Below are 12,980 nucleotides of genomic sequence, written 5' to 3' on the forward strand. Positions count from 1 at the left end.
TCAATGCTCTCCTAAGGGTCTTCAGCTGCTGACGGCGCTATAATCGGGGCTAAGATGTGGAACAATGCTCGAGCACAGGCAAGTCCTAAGTCCACCGAACTGTGGCTCAGGTGGAGCATATTTTTCTAAGAATGGTAAAATTCTTGCTACATACAACCACTTTTCGGGGGGCTGATTTAACAGCCAGATCTCTCTCTTCATGTTAAAAACGCTGCTTTTGCCAAGAACTACTTCTCTGTGTCAATTACTTTGGCTGAAAATAATATGCTTCAAGCCTGTTTACCGCCAAGGGCTCTTTGCAAATGTTTCTCCTTATGGATTCAAGAGCCAGCGTCCAGCTAGCGGCACTCTACAATGTTTGTGCAGATGAGTGGGACCCCACCAGGCCAGTCCCCTCCCTGCCCCACAGCCACGTGTTTCTGGCTTCTCCCCCGACAAGGCCCCTCGCCTGGAAGGCCTTCTCTTCTGAACGCCTGAGTTCACTGGTTCTTTGATGGGGAAGAGTTCTATGTCACACAATGTCACACACACACACACACCACACAACAGCCTCTGGATTGAAAGATGTCATGCACCCCCCCCTCCTCCCCAGGCACCCAAGGCCCTCAGAGGGGGCTGCTAGCTGAGCCTGGTGAGGTCCTTCCCTGGTGGCCACGTGGTCATCTAGATATACATGCCATATATTATACCTAACCACACACTTTATTTCCAGCACGCAGGGAAGTGGCGTGACAGCCTTCTCTGGCCACGACTTACTGTACACCTGTCACACGTGAGATGCTTTGCCCGTGCGTGTGTGTGAGGAGGTGCGGTGGGATCAGGAAGGCGGTTCCGGACCCCACTCAGCCAGCGTCACCAGGAGAGCCATCAGGTACCAGGCGGGCATTGCCGAAGCACAGGTACTGAGATGATGACCAGGGGATTCTGCCCAGAAGGCGGTGACAGACTGATAAGAGATGTGAAAATAAGCCACAGTGATGGGCCTCCGGGATAATCGTGGTAACAGAGATTTATATACTAGATGACCACGTGGCCACCGGGGAAAGACCTCCCCAGGCTCAGGCAGGTGGCTTAGCCAGCAGCCCCTCCTCCCCCTCCAAGGGCCTTGGGTGCCCGCAGGGGGCGGGGGGGGGGTGCCAAACACTTTCTTTTTTTTTTTTTTAATGTTTTTTATTTATTTCTAGGAGAGAGAGAGAGACAGTGTGAGCAGGGGAGGGTCAGAGAGAGAGGGAGTCACAGACTGAAACAGGCTCCAGGCTCTGAGCTGGCAGTCAGCACAGAGCCCGAAGCGGGGCTCGAACCCACGAACCGCGAGATCATGACCTAAGCGAAAGTCGGACGCTCAGCCGACTAAGCCACCCAGGCGCCCCAAAACAAACACTTTCAATCAGGAGGCGTTGTGATCAGGTCTGCCTTCCATAAAGAGCATTCCAAGCTCCAAGAATTCCAAATTCTTCCTTAGGTGAGCTCAGTTGTACCATCGTTTCACCTGCTATTTGCCGATGGCTCTCACACTGTGTAAGCCCCTTCCACACACCTCCCAGCTCCGCGCCCCACAGCCCACAGCCCGCCAGCAGGTATGGGCCACAGTCCCGCAGGCCCGCGAGCCGCACCTGAACCATCAGCTGCCTGCCCATCCTTCTAGCTCCTTCTATCCCTGCAAATGGCCCTCAGATGAGCCAGAAGCCTCAGGGTCACCCCCAGGTCCCCCCTGTCCCTGCCCCCACTGAGGCAAGTCCCGGTGAGGTGGCCCTAAGCACCCCTTGAGTGGAAATCACCACCACTGCCCCCTGGCTTCACACAGTGGACTCCGCCCCCGCCCCTCTAGCCTGCCCTGCACGTTGCAGGGGGAGCCCCCTTTCGAAACTCCCTGAGACTCTGACCACATCACTTCCTTGCCTCAAAGTCCTCTGCCACATTCTCTCTGCTCCTCAGAAGAAGATCAAACGCCTCAGTGTGGCCGAGAAGCGCCACAGGACCCTCCCCGCTTCATTTCAAGCCACTCTGCTCTTTTTCTTTCCCCGGATGAGACCTTTCTGTTTCCAAAAGGCCCTTCCACTCTCCACTTCTAACCCCTCTCCCGGGTCTGGAGGGCTCTTCTCCCCCCACCCTGCCCACTCCCCACCCCCACCCTTGCAGTGTCTGACTCCCACACATCCTGGAAAGAAGAGCCCACACAGGCCGTCCTTAGGAGACGCCAACGCGCACGCCCGAGTCCAGGGCCCTGCAGCCCCCTGCGAGGCTCCGCGGGTCGTGAGCACCGTCTGTCCCCACGTCACTAGGTAAGTCACTGTGGCGGCAGCTCCCGTCCCGGAGCTCCTGATGGCAAGAGCGGCCACACCCATCACGTGCATCCTCAGAACACACTGAAGGGAGGCTGAGGCTGGAGGCAGAAAGACAAGTTTGGGGCTGCCATTTTTTAATTAATTTATTTATTTTTGAGAGAGAGAAAGAGAGAGAGAGAGCGCCAGCCAACAGGGAAGGGGCAGAGAGAAGGGGAGACAGAGGATCCAAAGTGGGCTCCGTGCTGACGTAGTAGAGCCCGACGCAGAGCCCAAAGTCACGGATGGGGAGATCATGACCTGAGTGAGCCCAAGTCAGAGGCTTAACCAACTGAGCCCCCCAGGCGCCCCTTGGGGCTGCCGTTTCAAAAACACAGACAAAAACCCCCCACTGAGAACTGACAAGCCTCTGAACCGATCAGAAGGAACGGATGCGTGATCAGCAGAGCCCACAAAGCCGAATGAGACGGGAGAACGGGGGAGACGGAAGTCCAGGATGGTCGCTGGGCAAATCCAGGGCAGTCTGTTAAATCCAGAGAGGCCAGCTCTTTTCCAGACAGCTGGCAGAACTAAGGCTGCATTTGAAGATCCAAAAACTAAGGATCCCGCGGAAATGTGCTTTTCCACACCAAGAGTATTTTCCCACAAGGATACAGCTTTAGAGGAAACAAAATTGGAAGCTTCATTTAAAAAGTAGTACTTTGAAGAAAGAGAAACTCTTGTAAAGAGCTATTTCTTTAAAGTAAACCAAAGAGGATATACACTTGTTCCTGCGGTCACCCCGGGACACCCTCAGGCCTGGACCTGCATTCTACCCAAGGTGCTACATCCGGGGGAACATTAAATCTATGTGTCACACATCTCCTGAGAAAAGCATGAAGCCTCCAGGGCTGGGGGCTGTACCGATGGATCCACAGCACTCCAAGTTTACAGCGTACTTTTTTTGATTCCTAATGTTTCCGCTGCCATTTAAAACACTTTGCTGATACTAGAAACCCTCTATTAATAAGCCAGGACTTAAAGATGAATAAAAAAATCTTTTTCCTGAAAGCGGGGCGCCTGAGTGGCTCAGTCAGCTAAGCATCTGGCTCTCAACTTCAGCTTAGGTCATGATCTCGCGGTTCGTGGGTTCAAGCCCTGCATCAGGCTCTGTGCTGACAGTGCAGAGCCTGCTTGGGATTCTCTCTCTCTCTGTTCCTCCCCCGCTCATGTGCTCTGTCCCCTCCCCCCATCTCCTTTTCTCTCAAAATAAATAAACTTAATAAAAGCAATGCTTTACAGTTTCTAGTGCCACTTTAAGTTTTTCATGCTCCTGGCTTTATGGCCTGAACAGATTAGAACACTCCCAACAAAGATGTTATTTCTCTTTCTTTACCTACCCTCCACTCAACTGAAGTGTATATTTTTTAAGGGAATATATAAAAAAATCACTAACTCAGAAATCAGCAATAACCAACTAATGGTTACTTTTTAAACATAGTTTTCTGAATTTTCCACCAAAACGCTTGGATTTGTTTATAATGTCATACATGCTTGCGGTTTGGCTATAAAATAAATTTCTTGCCGGGTAGAGTACCAAGTGTACCAATAAGAAATTCTCGGGGTGCCTGGGTGGCTCAGGGCATTAAGCATTGATTTCAGCTCAGGTCACGATCTCACGGTTCTTGGGTTTGGGCCCCATGTCGGGCTCTGAGCCGACAGCTGGAGAGCCTGCTTGAGATTCTCTGTCTCCCTCTCTCTCTGCCCTTCCCTCCCCCACTTTTTCACTCTCAAAAAAAAAAAAAAACATTAAAAATTGTTTTAAAAGATGTTCAAGATTTTAAACAAACTATCCTTAATTTTCAAAATAGAAATCCTTAGAAATTAAGAAGATTTTCCATTTCAAAACTAGAAAATATAAATAGCAGTGGCTCAAAAGACTCATGATAGTGATTTTACAACATGGCTGGGAACAGCAGGTACCAATGACTTGATCCACCAGTGTTATTAAAGAGTAACACCAGGGCACCTGGGTGGCTCAGCCGGCTGAACGTCCGACTCTTGATTTCGGCTCAGGTCATGGTCTCACAGTTTTCCGAGTTCCAGCCCTTTGTCGGGCTCTGCAGTGACAGTGCAGAGCGGGCTTGGGATTCTCCCCCTCTCACTACCTCTCCCCTGCTTGCGCCCTCTCTGTCTCTCTCAAAATAAATAAATAAAACTTAAAAAACATAGTAACACCTGTATGAGAAGGAGATCAGGGAACCAGTAGTTAACATATGTACCAGCATTAGAAGGAATTTGACAGTCTCTTGTGATACCTTCCAAGGGAAGATACAGACAAGGCCACTATCCAGAATCTTTGTATAACTTTATATAACTTAAATCTTAAATAACTCTTTAAGGCAATGACCAAGCTCCGTGTTATAATGATGCTGAAATATATTGTATGAGCACCAGGAGTATTTACAGCATCACAACCCAGGTCACAATTGTGTTATAACTTGGCAGGGCTCTGTGTGCTGGAGGAAACTCCCCCTCAAAAAAGGAAAGGTAAAATCAAGAAAAGGAAGAACTTACCCATCACACATATAGAACAGACAAAAATTTTAGGCGAAAATCATAAGAGATAACAAAGCAAAAGAGCTAACATTATCCTAGGCTGCATTATAAGAAATATAAACTTTAGAATAAGGGAGGTGAAGTATCCTACTCTACTCTGCTCTGTTTAAACCCCATGTCTAGAATAACACATTCAGTGGTGTCCAATTTTAAGAAGCATCTAGACAAAAGGAAACATGTAGACCAGGCAATCCAAAATGATTAAGGGCCTAAAATTGTATCTTCTGAGGAATTTTTTTTTCCCGATGGTAATGTTTAGCCAAAAGAAGACTTCAGAAAGAGCCATCACAATTGTTTTCAAACATGTGACAACCCAGTGTATGGGAAAGAGATTAAACCTATTCTCTGTGGATCCAAGACGCAGAAGTTGGGCCAAATTTTGAGTGTACATAGGAGCCGGCAGCCCAAACTGTCCAAAGAAGGAATGGATTGCATGGAGAGATAGGACTTGCCAGTCCTATGGAACTGCTCAAATGGTAGCTGTATAACTTGTGAAGCATCCTCCCATAAAACCAATATTTCGAGCCCTGGAGGGATGGGTGGACCGGATCAGTGTAAGCGTGGGGGGCAGGCGAGGGGTCCAGGGTGCTGTATACTCTTCCCACCTCAGCGGAAGCAGTTCAGCTGCTGTACACTTGGGTTCCTGGATGAGCTGTACTTTGAAGCACGGGCTCAAAAGAGTAAGAAAGTAAACCACAAGATGAAATAACCCCTTAGGTCCCCTCAAACACTGAGCTCTTCCAACCTACACATCTCAGCAAGGGGTTTCCGGGACTCCCCGCGGTGAGCGCAATTGATGGAAAGTATCCAGAGTGACTCAGGGGAATGAAACAGCATCATTTTATTCTTTGCTCCCACTTCTTTCCCTCTTTCATCCAGTCCCGCCCCTCCGCTCCCTGTTCTTTCATCCACAGGTGTAATGGAAAAAGAGGGGGATACTTTAGATATCAAAAAAATTCAGATTGGCTCCTTAAAAAATATGAAAGCCAGAGTTACCATATGCCGCAGCAACTCCACTTCTGGGTATCCGCCCCAGAGAAGTGAAAACATGTGTCTGCACAAAGCTTGTATACAAATATTCACAGGATCATTCTCTGCAATAGTCAAAAAGTGGAAAGAGTCCCAAACCCCATCAGTTGGAGAATGGATCCCCAAAACGAGGTATAGCCATAAAATGGAATACGATTCAGCCGTAAAAAGGAACAGAGAACTGACACATGTTACAGTTTTGGACAAACCTCAAGACATTACGCTAAGTGCAAGAAGCCCAACAGAAAAGGTCACGTAGGATGATTCCATGACAACAGCACATCCAGAATCAACACAGGAAGCAGATTAGAGGTCATCAGGGTCTCGGGCAGGTGGGGAAACTGGGAGTGACAGCTACTAGGCATCAGGGGTTTCTTTCTGGGGTGATGAATACGCTCTGAAATTAGATACCGGGGAAGTGGGCACAATTCTGTGAATATGTTAAAAGCCACTTCATTGTACACTTTCAAAGGCATGTCAGTAATACCTCCATAAAGCTGCTATTAAAACAAAAAGAGATTCAGAATCAAGCCTTCCGGGTTGTGCGGCTTCATAAAGTCACCAAATCTCTTTGAGCCTCAGTTTCCCCCCTGTGCCAGAAAGGGCAGTAGTACCATTTGCCTCAATGGCAGGCTTTGAAGCAAACAGGGGGTAGGGAATGGGAAGTATTTCCCAAATCCTAAATTGGCTTATAAATGATAACTTTTCTTCACTTTTCAACTGTTGCGGTTTTTCCTCGAGTGGTAAAAGCAGTCTGTGGTTTTTAGCTCGTTTGACAAGAGTCCGAAGTACTTGAAAGAAGAAAAGAAAAACGCTGCCCAAGTTTTCTCCTGAAGTCAGGGTACCAAAGACGAGAATGAAGCGTCTTTTCAGGAGGCCAGACACCACCTGGCTTTACACGTCGTGCCCACAGCAAATGAGGGGACACAGCCAGGAAAAACGGATCAGAGGAAGATGGAAATTTCATTTGTTCAAACAAAGCTTTCATTTCCTGCTCGTTTATATATTTATCCCCCCAGGAGGACGCTAATGTGACAGTCCCCCAGTGTAGAGGCATGGGCTGGATTCTGTGGAGCTAATACAGAACTATGACTTTTCAGTTCCTGTCACTATCAAAAGCGTGAAGCTTCATCAACAGAAAACGGAGGAGCTCATAGATTATGCTGTTGAAGCCTGGCCACAGTCACGTTAAGTCTCTAATTCAAAAAGAAAAAAAAAATTTTTTTCAATGCAGCTAATGAAATACCCACCCACGTGTTTAATTGAGTTCTTGGTGAAACGGTGTTGCTATGATCCACTGCTTTAATTGAATCATCATAGTCATTAACTGAATTGTGTTCATTTATTATTTTCACTTAATGGAAGCCTCTTAAAATGAATAATTTCACACCAGAACATCTGTTGCTTCAGACATCATCGGTTAACGTCCATTTCTGCCCCCATAAACTACTCATGCTTTAAAGTTTATTCATATGGTAACCAAAACATAATAAAAACAGTGCTAAGAGCTTTCTGAGAGAAGAAATTCAACAGTTATGATTCATTCACTTGTGTTACGAAGTGATCTTACTATTGGATTCTAGCTATTTTCATGTGATTTTTCTTAAACTGTTACCCATACACATATAAGAGCTGGCCTTTCCTTCCTTCTGGACATCATTCCCAGGGAAATACTTTATCAATACCTCTAAACGAGCAACTAGTTAAAAAAAAAAAGGCAGAAAACCAAAACACTCATGAATAGATGTGTAGGTCAACTTCACGACTGAAATGCTGTTTACGAACATATGACCAGCCCCCTGAACAACTGCTCAAATAAAAATATCTAGACTCGTTTTCATACCCTCAAACTGTCAACTAATATATATCCACATATTAATTCTTCAAAACCCTCCCTGTCCGAAATTCATTTTATATAATTTTTCAGTCACATGCTTTTCACAACTAACATAAAAGGATTTTTATCATAAACATCTAGGAGGCTGCACTATCTTAACATCAAAAATAGTAACTCAAGAGGCTCCTGGGTGGCTCAGTCCTTACGCGTCCAACTTCCACTCAGGTCGTGATCTCACAGTTCATGGGTTCATGGGTTCATGGGTTCAAGCCCCGCCTTGCGCTCTGTGCTGACAACACAGAGCCTGCTTGGGATTCTGTGTCTCTCTCTCTGCCCCTCCCCCGCTCACACTGTGTGTGTGTGTGTGTGTGTGTGTGTGTGTGTGTGTGTGTGTGCGCGCGCGCGCGCGCGCCTTTCTCAAAAATAAATAAACATTATAAAAAATAGTAATTTTAATAGGATTGATTGTAGGTCATTTAAGGAAACCATTCAAAATTTAGCTGAGAACTCTATTCAACCTACGGGGGAGCAAAATCAGTCCTGTGACTCCAAACTGTGAGGGATTCCAGCGGCTCCCAGAGTACCAAATACACTCTATCTGCCTTCAACACCTCCTGAGGACCAAAAACACAAGGCTTCTGTTCTGGGAAACTGCTGTTACATTTGGTGAGTAAAAACTTTCATTCCACTGAAGAGCGAATTACTAAGTCAATGAAGGCCTGCATGTGATTAACATGAAAATTACAGGCTGCTAAAACGATCAGGAAAACCCTTCCACGAAAAAGACGATGGATTCCACCAGAGATGAAAGTATCATCATAGGGGACGAATCAACTCGGGGACCTTTACTGCTACAGCCAATACCTCCTATATGCAAGCAGGTGTTGATTAGCTAGAAAAGTCTCCCTAAATCACAATTAGGGATTGCACAGTTGCAAAACTAAATCTCTCAAGTCGTCAAAACATCTGGAATCGCAAACCCTTCGCAGAATTCTATAAAATACACATTGTTTCTTCTTCGACAAACTTTTGGGACACTCTGATAAAGCAATAGATCCAACGTAAAAAAAAAAAAACAAAAAACAAAAAACAAAAACCACGGTTAACTTTTGTGCATGAATTACCGTACATCACGTTCTCATAAAATGCGCTGCGTGGTGTGAACATCTTTACCAACTCTGCTAGTGAGACTAAAATCTTTCAAGCATAAGGTTATTACATTTTTTAAAGATGCCACATTGGTAGTTATTTACTGTTTCCTTCCTGTAAAATAATAATAATAATAATAATAATAATAATAATGCAACAAGATCGGCCAGCCCGTACACAAAATAGCGCAAGCACTTTTCGGCCGGGCTCGCCGCTCGCGTGCACCCCGGTGCACGGTGGCCGCTGCCCCCCAAGCAGAACGGAACCCGAGGCGCCCCCACCGCCAACGCCGCGCGCGTCTCCAAGGGGCGCTGCGCTGCTCAGTGATTTGTTTGCCGAGTTCCCCCCGCAGACCCTCCCGGGCGGGCGCGAACCGGGCGGCCGCCGAGTAACACGTCCCCGCGCGCGCCGCCCGCCCGGCCTCCCCACGCGCCGCCCGGCCCCGCGCGCCCCGCGGGGTCCCCGGCCCCGGCCGCCCGCGCGCACCGGCGGGCCCGGCGCGGGCGCGGACGCGGGGGGCCCGGGGCGGCGGGGCCGGCGGGGGCGAGCCGGGCGCGGCCCGCGGGCCTGCACAATGCGCCCGCGGCGGCGGGAACCGCGCGCCTCCGCCGCAACTTTGCGCGGCCTCCCGGCCGCCCGGCCTCGCCCCTGCGCCGGCCCCGGGGACCCCGCCGCCCAGCCGCCGCCGCGGCCCCCGCCCTCCCGGCCGCCGCCCCTCACCGTTGCAGAACTGGAGCAGCGAGGACGTGTCGTACAGGCTGCTGTAGCTCGAGAAGCCGTCCTCCATGCTGAGGCCGCCGGGCCGCGCCCGCTCCCCCCCCCCCACGGCCCGGCCGCGCCGCCGCCGCCGCCGCCGCTCACCCCCACACTGAGCCGAGCCGAGCCGCGGCCGGCGCTGGCGCTGGGGCCGGCCCTGCTGTGGCGACGGCCGCGGCCGGTTACCATGACAACCCCGGGCCCGCCGCCGCCGCCGCCGCCGCGCGGGCCCGACGCCTGCGCTGCCCGCGCTGCCCGCCAGGGGGCGGCCTCGGCGGGGCGGGGCGGGGCCCGGGCGCGGGGGCTGGGGACCCGGCCGGGTAGCCGGGTGCCTGAGCGCCGGGGGCGCCCGGGCCGGACCCAGCCTTCTCTCGGGGTCGCGGCGTCCCCGCGAGGGCGGGACGCTCGGGGCGCAGGGGACAAAGGGAGCGGCGGGGCGGGCGGGCGCGGGGAGCGGGGCGCCGCCCGGGCCGGGGGAACCCCCTCCGCCCTCCCCCTGCGGGCGCGGAGGCCCGCGCTCCCCGGAGGCCCCGTCCCCCCGCGCCCGCCGGCAGCTCCAGGACCAAACAAGGACTGCGTGCGAGCCCATTGCGGCTGCGGTTCCCCCTCGTCCTCCGGCCGCAGCGCGCCACTCGCCCCACGCGTTTTCCGCCGCCGCGAAGCCCGGCCCCCAGGGAGGATTAGCGCGGGGTGGGGACCCCGCTCGGGCCCGGCTCGCGGGCGGAGAGAGGGGCGGCCTGCCGCTGCTGGTGGAGGCCGGGGCACCTGGGGCCGCACAGTCTGGGCGGCCTGGGAAGGAGCCACAACATCTGCTCCGCTCCTTCCCTCTGGTCGGCCCCTGCGGTACAGATTTGTCACATTACACACTTGTTAACTGGTTCCAGGAGCCCAGAGAGCCGCGTGCATTCCGTCTCGGGAAGACAGCTATTTCCGAACAAGATCCAGGGCAGGAGAAACACCCGGACCCATCAGCGTGTAACTTTTCCAGCGCGCGCGCGCACACACACACACACACACACACACACACAACGCGGGTGCACACTGCATTAATGACTGGGGTGTCACCACGCTCCGCGTAAAGCACGTCAAGGCGGGAGAGAAGAATGTGTGCGTTGCATGGTCCCCTGGGCACAGGAGAGACTGTCAACATTTGAGCTCCTTGTCACACATTGTTACAGTTCACTTACACGATATAAGCACGTATGATTGCCTAATTCACGTACATGTCTGAACGGTTGCAAGTTGTTAGTATTCACCTGCATGGGTTGAACACACTGTAGGTGAAAGGAGAGATGAATAAAAAGTTTCCATCAGGACAGTGTGTGGGCCTCCCTGGGTGCAGAGGCAGAAGCAGAGGGTGTTGTGAGGGCAGGGGCTGTGTCCCTGCAAGTGGCATGTTTGGCGTGTGGGTTGGCGACAACTGGCACTAGACATCACTGGACATCACGCGCAGAAGGGAGGTTGAAGACCTTACCCCAGACCCGGTCTGGGAGACCCAACACAGGGGACCGTTAACAAGAAAAACACGTGTGGGACCCTGAAGGGCTGCGGGCGCTGTTGGTTTGACTGTCGCCGCGCTTAAAGGACGATGGGAAGGACAGCGTTAGTGATCTGGGGTCTGCTACAGGCCAAAGGGCCGGTCTGAGGGGAATGAACGGCTTGTATTGCAGACAGGTGGGAAGGGAGATTGCAGGAGCAGAAGGGGGGGGTCACAGAGGAGCGTGGTGACACAGGAGTGTGAACACAGCCGGCAGGTGCCGGAGGAAGGTGGGAGGCTTGCCTACAAGCAAGGGGCCGGGGCCTGGTGGGGGAGTGGCCCAGGGCAGGGTGAGGCAGGAGGGAGGTCAGAGCCTGAGGGATGGGGCTGTGGGGCAGACAGCTGGAGAGGCAGGAAAGCCCGGAGAGATAGCAAGCCTCCCACTCGAAATGCCTGGAGCGAATAGAGGTAGGAGATGGCCTGCCGGTGACAGAATGGGATTTGGGTAGAAGTTGTTAACGACCTTTCTAATGGTGAGAAGGGAAGGTCAACAGAAGCAGGGCAGAGAGTTGGGAAGGGAGGAGAGAAATTCCAAAGGAGCATCAGGAAAGAGAAGCAGGGAAACTGAACAGGACATTGTCTCATTAAACTATAAGCACAGAGGGTTGCAAAGAGGTGGGCGTTTTCACAGAATTCTCTGCAGGGCGGGTCATGGAGGATGAGGTCTCCATCTGGTAGCAAAGAGCTTGCCTGGTGGCCAGGAGCATCTCGGTGACCAGTGGGGACAGGAGCCGGGGCCTGCTTTGGCAGGAAAAGGAAGTGAGGGCCAAGTATAGAGAGCAATGGAGCCAGAAGGGTCACATAAAACCACCCCTGTCACCAACCAGCACAGAGGGACCCTCTGTATCCATAATGCAAGAGGCAGGTGCTATAGAGAAGGGGCTTTCAGAAGACAAGTCTTAACGCAGGTGCACCTTGACCTTTGCCCTGTCTGTTTTCTCATTTCCCACTTTTCCCCCTTCAAACCCCATCCTAATGCTTCCTCCACTCCATTTTGCGGTTTTACATCTTAGGATACAGCAGACATTTGGAAATAAAAAGCTGACTGTGGCATTCTTAAACGTGGAAAGGAAATGATAGTTATGAATAAATGATTAAAAGAGGGTTCTTCTTAAGAATGTTAATATTCATGATTTATCACGTTAAAGATAGGATCTTTGACCACAACTAAGGAGAGTTAAGAAAAAAGAAAATTCAGAAGTGGGGCAGGAGAAAAATTGAGCTGGAGATCTTCACAGAAAATGTTACTTTCGCTAGAGCAAAATTACAACTGACAAGAGCTCAGTCCACTTGCTTTTGAGATGATAAAGATCGTATTTACACTCTTAACCTAGAATATGAAACGGCTGTGTTTTTCCCACAATGGTAAAAGCTTACTCTAAAAAAAGCAAAATTTAGTATAATTACAAGGACACACATGTTAAGTCAATTAGGTGTAATCTACATAGCATTGAAAGAGACCCATGGAGGAAGTCCAAGAAAGATCTCTGAGCACTTAATTAATGATGTGTGGTTTCTGCGCCCAAACATTGTAACAGACTGTTATTCTGTGTCATTTTGAGATAATTTATGGCCCAAGACCAAAAACTGTTGTCATTGTAAAAAGTGATGTATACGCTCTACGACAATATAACCATAGCATCCAGTGGCATTAATAGCAGCATATGGCACAATGTGTGGAAAAGAGAAAGGAAAATGGCAGCTCTGTAGCCTTTATTCATAGAGAAGTAATAAAAAAAAAAAAATTACCCAGAAACGGAGGCCTTGCGGCTCTATTGTTTAATTCAACATT

The 12,980-nt window shown here is 50.6% G+C and overlaps 1 protein-coding gene across 1 annotated transcript in view; it reads right to left on the reverse strand.

Annotated features, from left to right (window-relative positions):
* EML1 (EMAP like 1) overlaps window positions 1-9,684 on the reverse strand; it is a 133,691-nt gene extending 124,007 nt beyond the window's left edge. The window contains exon 1 of the mRNA XM_039252959.1: window positions 9,616-9,684. Coding sequence (XP_039108890.1) covers window positions 9,616-9,682 — 67 coding nt within the window. The 5' untranslated portion in view covers window positions 9,683-9,684. The remainder of the gene's footprint in view (window positions 1-9,615) is intronic.
* Between the last annotated feature and the right edge of the window lie 3,296 nt (window positions 9,685-12,980).

This window comes from Hyaena hyaena, unplaced genomic scaffold (genome assembly GCF_003009895.1).
Source record: "Hyaena hyaena isolate Hyena2069 unplaced genomic scaffold, ASM300989v1 scaffold_427, whole genome shotgun sequence".
Classification (NCBI taxonomy): domain Eukaryota; kingdom Metazoa; phylum Chordata; class Mammalia; order Carnivora; family Hyaenidae; genus Hyaena; species Hyaena hyaena.